Source organism: Castor canadensis, chromosome 16, assembly GCF_047511655.1.
Source record: "Castor canadensis chromosome 16, mCasCan1.hap1v2, whole genome shotgun sequence".
Taxonomy (NCBI): Eukaryota; Metazoa; Chordata; class Mammalia; order Rodentia; family Castoridae; genus Castor; species Castor canadensis.
The window spans coordinates 42,500,115-42,508,962 of record NC_133401.1 but is presented as its reverse complement, the minus strand read 5'-3'; the positions used below and the strand labels follow the sequence as shown (position 1 = coordinate 42,508,962).

General features: G+C 38.6%; 1 protein-coding gene across 5 annotated transcripts in view; it reads right to left on the bottom strand.

Moving 5' to 3' along the window:
- Ddx46 (DEAD-box helicase 46) overlaps positions 1-8,848 on the bottom strand; it is a 53,727-nt gene that overhangs the window by 786 nt on the left and 44,093 nt on the right. For all 5 annotated transcript variants that reach the window (XM_020172903.2, XM_020172904.2, XM_074058781.1 and 2 more), the window contains 3 exons: positions 8,585-8,803; positions 7,842-7,986; positions 696-769 (listed from right to left, as the gene is read on the bottom strand). In XM_020172903.2, the coding sequence (XP_020028492.1) occupies positions 696-769; positions 7,842-7,986; positions 8,585-8,803 (438 nt within the window). The remainder of the gene's footprint in view (positions 1-695; positions 770-7,841; positions 7,987-8,584; positions 8,804-8,848) is intronic.

Below are 8,848 nucleotides of genomic sequence, written 5' to 3'. Positions count from 1 at the left end.
TCTCTAGTACAGCAAATAAACAAATTGACAACACCATGTATTAGCAAAGATGTAGAGTAACTGGAATTTTCACACACTGCAAGAAGTGTAAATTGGTGTAACTCCTTTGGAAAATTATTAGCAATGTCTTCTAAAAAACTATATATATTCTACAAATAGCAATTTTACTCCAAAGTATATATCCAAGAAAAAAGCATATTAATGTGTACCAAAAAGCCATAGAAGAGTATTAACAGAAGTGTCATTCATTAAAGCTGAAAACTAAATAACCCCAAAGTACAACATGTATGTTAACTGTTAAATATTCATACAACTAAATACTATACAGCCAGAAAATGAAAGACCTACAACAACAGATTGATCTCCTCCAAATAATGCTGAGACACAAAAGGAGTACGCAGCATGTACGACTCCACTTATATGGCGTTCAAAACCAGGCAAAACTAATCTATGATTTTAAAAGTCATAATATGGTTACATTGGAAGGAGACAGAGACAAGGAAGTCATAGGAAAGGCTTCTGGAGGCTGGTAATGTTCTATACTTGATTTAGGTAGGGCGTGACTGCATTGATGTGCCTACTCTGTGAAAAATCAATGAGCTGTGTTTATGGTGTGTGTGTTTCTCAGTATTTAATTAGAATTAATAAGGCATTTATTAAAACAAAACAAAAAAGCCCTTGAGGCTTTTACTCACCAGTCGGATCAGCTCTTCCTTTATGAGCCTGGTGATTTCTGCTTTTGCTTTCTGCACAGCCAGCTCATTGGCACCTGTGATTGGGTAGAAAATACTCATATTACTAGAATTACACTGTTTACCCATGTCATGGAGTCCAGGAGGAAATACTGTAGGTCAGAACACTGCTGAGATAGCCGTTCAATACCTGATAGACCATCACCCATGTACTACAACAGCTGCTTATCATTCTGAATACTTTTAGAGTGTCTAATGTAACCACTGGAGGTTCTATTACATTTATTGGTAAGAGTTCTGGTATGTCAGGCTGGGAGTGTGGTTCAAGTGGTAGAGCACCTGCCTAGCAAGCATAAGGCCCTGAGTTCAAACCATAGTACAACATAGGAAAAAAAGAAAAAACAAACAAAAAAAAAAGCTTTGGTATGGTGATTAAAAAGAACAAAGAAAAGATGACTAGCAATTTGTCCAGAAGAGAATAAGGCTAAAGGGAAATACAACTTGCTCGGTTTATTGGCCATTTATTATGTTCTTTGAAGTCTACAAGTGTGTGAAGAAGAAGTCTTGTAAACATCTTAAACATAAAGGAAAGACTATCCACACTGGGGGAGAGGAGATGACAAGGAGAGCATTTTGAAAAAAATGAACCACATATGCAATGGTACAGATTTAAGAAGCTTAGCTGAGCGTGGGGGCACAAACCTATAATCCCAACACTTGGGAGGTGAAGACAGGAGGATAATGAGTTTAAAGCCGGCCTCAAAACACCAAAAACAATTGGTGGTTCACACCTGTAATCTCAGCTACTCAGGAGGCAGGGATTGCCAGCCTGGGAAAAAAGTTAGGAAGATCCCATATCAACCAGTAAGCTGGGCATGGTGTTATGTGCCTGTAATTCCAGCTGTGTAAGACCCTATTTGAAAAATAATTATAGGGAAAAGGGCTAGAAGTGAATGAAAAGGTAGAATGAATGCCTACCAAGTGCAAAATCCTGATTTCAAACCCCAGTACTGCCAAAAAAAAAAAAAATTAGGGCTGGTGGAGTGACTCAAGTAGTAGAGTGCCTACATGGCAAGCATGATGCCCCGAGTTCAAATCCCAGTATCACAAAAACAAAACACTGAATCTAGGAGGAAGAGAAGGTGTTTTTAACAATGACAGTGGGTAAAATTTAATTCTGCGATTGCTGTAGTTATGCTCATGGGACCTCCAGTTGGAAATGTAAATAAGGCTAATTGAAATATGCACCAGAAGTTTAGGAGAGACGGAGAAAAGAATGCCAGCAAAGGTAGGTGGGGGAGGATCTGAAGCGGGAAGGTAACAGCAGGGAGTAGGTAAGTACAGGTATGTGGCACAGTGCACTAGACCAAAAGAGCCTAGATGGAAATGCCAAAGAAGAAAAGGAAAGTTGGATTGCAACGTAGAGAACTACATTCAAGTCTCATTTGTATATGAATAAGGAAAATAATTCACAAGAATTGAGAGGAAATTTCCCCCTCACTAGAAGTGACTATACTTTTTGATTTCAGAGGGACAGATGCAGAAACAGCTCAAGGAAGGAACAGATCAAGAGCAGGGCTATGAAATCATGGCAACACAATTGTGTAGGGGGACAATGAGTGTTTGAAGAAAGGTGGATAAAGAGAATGTAAGGGTAGAAGCAAGAGCCAAGTCAGACTGAAAATTACAACCAAACTGAAATCTGGAAGGAAAATATGTTGTTGTGACGTTTGCTGCTATTTTTGTGCTATTAGAATAAGGAAAACCCCTCTCACTGAAACCAGGTGAAGAGGAATTTTCCTACTTCAGCAACCGCTTGGCCATTTGCACCAGCATACAATTTTGACTTACGTAACTTCTTTAGCTTACACATGTTTATAGATGACCACGAAAAGGGGGAATTTCCTTTCATTGGTCCTAAAACAACTCTGGTTGCTTTTAAGGGATTCTCCACAAGTAAAAAAAAGGGTCACAGAACAGACTCTATAAATTATACAGGCTGCCTTAGGCTTGTAAGCCCTTCCTGTTCTCCTTCACGCTGCCTGCTGGGAGGCCTTACAGGAGCCACGCAGTGGGGTCCCTCCAATTACAGAACTAGAAACAGATGACCCTGGGCTCCTTCCACGCTAACAACACCTGTTTTCATCCTGTTAGTATTTAGCTGAGTTTGGCTAGAGTTTTAAAAACTAAACAATTCTTTAAAAAATCTAATCTCTCAGAATTCAAGAAGCTTTACATGATTTTAATAACCAGTTGCTAGCTCTTACTCCACATCATCCATCTCTCTAGAATATTAAGACTTCTTTACAGCAAGTTTGCCTTTTTTACTGGGGGGGGGGGAGGGAGAACTTGCTTAGATTATTACAAAAATTACAGGTTACTTCCTGAGTACAGCTGACAGTGTAGGAAAGTGCCCAGAACCATACTAGGTAGAAAGACAAGAGAAGCTGTGAACTGCATACTATAATTATCTTACCTCATGTCACTCGGCAGTATACATGTGTTCTAATAAAAGATATATGTAAATCCAACTTTGATATATGAATTATACTATACTATGCAAGCCTAACAATCTTCAATAAATCAAACACAAAAGATCCTTTTTCAAAGTAAATAACTGTGGCTCTGATTAATCTCTTTGAAAATAAGGCAAGCTTTTAAGGTATGAGTTTTGCTTAAATGATAGCTTGATAGGCAGAGAATAAAAGTATGGCTCCATGGATAACAAAGGTTTTATCACCATTTGCATATCCTGTCTCTCCATCCTGTACAGTCTAATTCATTTAAAGTGCAGAAAGATGGTGTAATTTTCTCTGCCCGAAGATCCAGGTGCCAGCAACCCACATTTTACTACATAGTAAGGAAGCGTCAGATGATTTAGAAACACAAAGAAGGCTAGGTGTGCAGCTCAGTGGTAGAGCGCTTGCCTAGTACACAAGCGCCCCTGGGTCTGATCCCCTGCACTGCTGCCCTAAAAAGAAATATACTAAAACATTAACAGACCAAAATTCTTTCAGGATATATAAAATGGATGCCATTTTAAAACCTGACTCGAAATAGCTATGTCAGTTTTTCAGTCACAAATGAGAACAAAAGAAAATTCAGTTTGCTTATTTCTGGACACACAGCTCTTGTACAACACTAAAAAATATGTATGAAACTGGGCTGGGGCTGTAGCTCAATGGAAGAGTGCTTGTCTAGCATAAATAAACCCTGAGTTCAATCTTCAGCACCAAAACAAAATTAAAAAAAAAAAAAAAAACGGTAGTGTGGCAAAATACATAGAAAGCAAAAGGGCGGCATTTGGGTTTCACCTTTGCAACAATACATCCCTAATTCAAAACTCTATTTGTAAGAGTGACAACAAAAAAGGCAGAGCAGAGGACTCCAAAAAGCTTGTGCCTCCACAAAAACAGAATAAACTTGCACAGTCTGTCAAAAATCAACTTTCATTGAATTCTGGAAACTAACAGTTTTGTAACAACCAGGCACACTCAGGAGAGAGAGGAAGAAAAAACAACAACAACAACAACAAAAAACCCATTAAATCTCTTTAACAGAGCTTTTCATTGTTGTACCCTGAATCATTTTTCCCTCCAAACTCACCCATACTCTGCCCAGTCTTGAAGACAACAGCCTACACTCCTAGGATCAGAAAGAACTTCTCAAAGAAACATGGTTGGTTGTTTTGACCCGCTCTGCCAGGTGGCTCCCTGAAAGACCAACTTAAAGAGCTTGCCTTCATTTCACCTAAGTCAGAAATCTCCCAGAGCTAAGACAGCTATTCAGAAGGGGGACGATGCACTTGTTAAAAAAGCCTTTCTCCCTGGGACAAGTGTAACAGCTTGTTCAAAAGACAAAAAGCTTGGGAGGAAAGGTTGGGGAATAAAATGCTTTGGGGAAATAAGGGCTTTGTAAAAGCTCCGCAATACTTGGAAACCTAGAAGGCCATGTGCACAGCCAGAGTGGAGCACAGACTCAGAAAATACCGGAGAAGGCCCTCAGCTCTCACCTCTGGCTGACCTCCAGCCTGTGTGTGTAAACAGAAAGCAAAACCTAAGGCAGAGTTGTAAACTGCCTGGGTGAGGAGCTTCATGAAGGCTTGCCCGAGCACACACACACACCATCTCTGTGAAGACTAAGAGATATTTTCTTCTTCCCAGGCATTTAAGCAAATCTCTGTTGAGTCATTAGTTTACTTCATTAGACAGATGAAATAAAATCACTAAACAGTTACAATAAGCAGCAGCAACAAACAACAGGCAGAGGAAAGAATCTGATTTCCAGTTAAGACATTCATAAGTCTAGTTCTCATCAATAAAAAGATGAAGAAGTATGTAAAGAAGAAAGCATGGCCCTTTCCAAGGAAAAAAAATAAATGAAACAATCCATGAGGAAGCTCAGACACTGCACTTAATAAAGACTTGAAGTCAACTACCTTACATATGCTCAAAGAGCAAAAGGAAACCATGGACAAAGATATAATGGAAACCAGGTAAAGGTTGACACAAATAGGGCATCTCAATACAGAGGACAGAAACAACCGAACCAAGCAGAACCTCTGGAGTTAAAAGGTACAATAACTGAAATGAAAAACTCATTAAAGGTATTAATAGGCAGATCTGAGCAGCCAAAAGAAAGAATAATTGAGTCTGAAGACAAGTCAATTGAGATTGAGCCTGAGAGGCCAGGAAGAAGAGCTCAAGAGACCTGTGGGACACAATCAAATGCACCAATATATACCTAATAGGAATTCCAGAAAGGTGAGGAAGGAATAGAAAGAATGTAAGAGGAAATGGCCAAAAGTTTAATTTAAAAAATGGAGATATGGAATACACTCACATAATCAAAGTGCTAAAACACAATGATAAAGAAAGAGTCCTGGAAAAGCAACTCATCACATATAGCATCCTCAATGACATTAATAACTGATTTCTCATCAGAAACCATGGAGACCAGAAGACAATGAAACGACATTGAGAGAGTAAAAAGAAAAAAATAAAACTATACTTCAAAAGTGATGGCAAAAAAAATATTTTTAAAGGTGAAACTAAGACATTTACTGGGCACAGTGCTCATGCCTGTAATTCCAGATGCCTTGAGCGGTAGACAGCCAGATGATGGCAGTCTGAGCCCAGCCTAGGCAAAGGTTAGCAAGACCCCCAAGCCAACAAATAAGCTGGGCATGGTAGCTGGTATCTGTTAATGCCAGCGTATGTAGAAGGATCTCAGTCTAAGGCTGGCCTGGGCAAAAAAGCTAGACCTTATCGAAAAATAGCCTAAAGCAAAAAACCACTGTCTCAAGCATGCTTAGACTTGTCTTATAAAACATAGTAAAAGGAATCCTCCACACCAAAGTGAAAGGGACTGGAGTTATTTGAATCCACATGAAAAAATAAAGGACACAGTAAAGGTAACAACATAGATAAATACGAATTCAGTATTATTTTTAGTTTGCAGATCTACTTTTTTTCCTATATAATTTAAAAGAAAACTACATAAATTTACAATTGTAAACCTATGATGAAGGGTATATAATGTATAAAGATGTACTTTGTGACAAAACAACAAAAAAGTAATGAGACAACTATATAGGAGCAAAGTCTTTATATATCATGAAAACTAAGTTGGGAGACAGGGAGACAGGTGTAACTCAGTGGTAGAGTGCATTTTAGCATGTACAAGGCCCTGGGTTCAATCCACACCATCTCCCAAACAACAAAAATCCTCTGAGTTAGTTTAAGATGCTAATTCTGTGTGTGTGTGTGTGTGTGTGTGTGTGTGTGTGTGTGTGTGTGTGTGTGTAAATGAGAGCAAATCAAAACAGCAAACAAAATATTCAGGAAGCTAAAGCAGGAGGACTGTTTGAGCCCAGGAGCTTGAGGTCACCCTGGGCAGTAACAGTAAAAGAAAAAAACAGAGAGAGAGATATGAGAGGGCACAGAATAAAATATCTAACAACAAAGAAGGAACCAATTAAGACTTGTTTTTTCTAATTTCAGCATTTACAGTTATAAATTTCTGAGTACTGCTTTTATAGTACCCAAATTTGGCAAATGTACTAAAAGTTAATGAATTGTACATCTTAAATGGCTAAAATGGTGAATTTAATATTAAATGGTGACTTTTACTTCAATAAAAAGTTCTAATGGTTAATATCTAAAATAAATATTTCATACTTTCAGTCCTGAGTGGCATAAGAATGCTGACAAATGTTAAAACCAGGTCTAAATGGGGATGGTCTAAGCTGAAAAGAGCAAAACTGGCAATCTAAGCCCTGCATTAAGGACAGTGCTGTGACGCCAAGGAGGAGAAGCCAGCACAACTGGTTCACTATCTAGCAGTTTTAGACAGCACTAGATAATGTTTCTATTACACATGAAGTTAAAAAACAAAGAAAAAAAACCATACTTACAAATTTATTACAGCCCAGACTCACCAAAAGAAAACAAAATCTATTACAAGCCAGGTGCTGGTGGCTCACACCTACAATCCCAGCTATATGGGAGGCTAAGATTGGGAAGACTACTGTTCAAGGCAGCCTGGGCACAAAGCTCAAGAGACCCCCATCTCCAAAATAACCACAGCAAAATGGATGGGAGATGTGGCTCAAGTGGCAGAGCAACTGCTTTGCAAGCACAAAGCTCTGAGTTGAAATCCCAGTCCAACCCCCCTCTTCCCCCAAAAAACCTATTACAGTATGTTCAGTTTAAATAAAAATAAAGTATGCCAGGTTGTGCTATTATAGAACAAAGTAATCAGGAAAACATCAAGATGGAAACTTGCAATAGAATAAATTCACTCAGGAATGAATGAAATAAGGCTGAAAGACTGACCACTCTTAGAAACTGCTTCCCTCATCCTTTAAGTTGTGGCATCAACTGTCCACATGATCGTTTGTTAAAGGTGTCAATGAGCTTCACTGAGCATAATTTCAGAGGCAAATTTTGCTGAAGAATTCATTAAATAGATGAATACAGCTGATTTTCTTTCTAACCTAAACTTTGGTCAGAATATTTCATTTAGTAGAAGCATAAACAGTTAGGTCCTTAAAATTCTTATTTTTTTTAGAATGACTTTCAAATTTAAGTTGACAACAGATCATTCACTTTTTTACATTCACTAAACTTCAAAACCAACAGTGCATACTTTCAATTGCCAAATAGATTTTCCGCTCTCCTTCCTTGGGTTCTTTGCCAGGAGGGAAGTACGTTCCTCTGATTGTAATGGCAGCTTCAGAATATTCACTTATTCTTTGTAGAGCTTCCTTAGAGGTAACCTTCCACCTAGCCGTCTAAAAGAAAGGGTGGGAGGAAAAAAAAAAAAATCACTTCGTAACAAAAATCACTTCATAATGTAAAAATCTGTGCAAAGAACAAGGGGTGGCTTAATGTAGTACAATCAATATTATGATAATTACCACATACCTACATTATAAGTTCCTTTAGATCCTAATAACGCACCAGAACACATTCAGAAATACTGAGAACAATGCTACAATGCAGGGAGATGAAACCAGCACAGGTGGTTCACTTATCCAACCATGTCAGTAAAAAAATGAAGTCACTAATGCTCATTTTAAAATATTCACGTGTGAACTGGGGGTGTGACTCAAAAGTAACAGCCCTTGTCTAGCAAGTGAGAGGCCTTAAGTTCAATTTCCAGTACTGCCAAAATAAAAATAAAAAACAAAATGTTCATGTGTTTTGGGGAACTGCAGGTGTAGCTTGGTGGTAAAGTGCTCTCCCTACCATGTGTCAGACCCTGGGTTTTGATCCCCAACAATGCAAAAATAAATAAATGAACAAGTAAATTGTTCATGGGTTTTAAAGAAGGGATTTTTGTTCCTTCTTTAGGAACACAATATAAAAGTGTTCAGATCTGTCACTTGCCTGTGGGAAGTCATTGATCTCTAATTCTTCCTCATATCTCTTAAAAGATTCATTCTGTCCACCGTCCTGTCGCTCTTCTTCTTGTTTCTCTAAAGGCACGTAATTGAGCTTGGCATTGATCTTTTCTGCAAGCTGCTCTGCAATGGTTTTTGCAGACACAGTGGGAGCAAGAATAGTGCCGCCTCTGAGAATGGCATTGGTGGCCTGCTGCATCACATCCTGCAGTTAAAGAAGATCACAGTCAAATCTCATATGAGGGCAGAG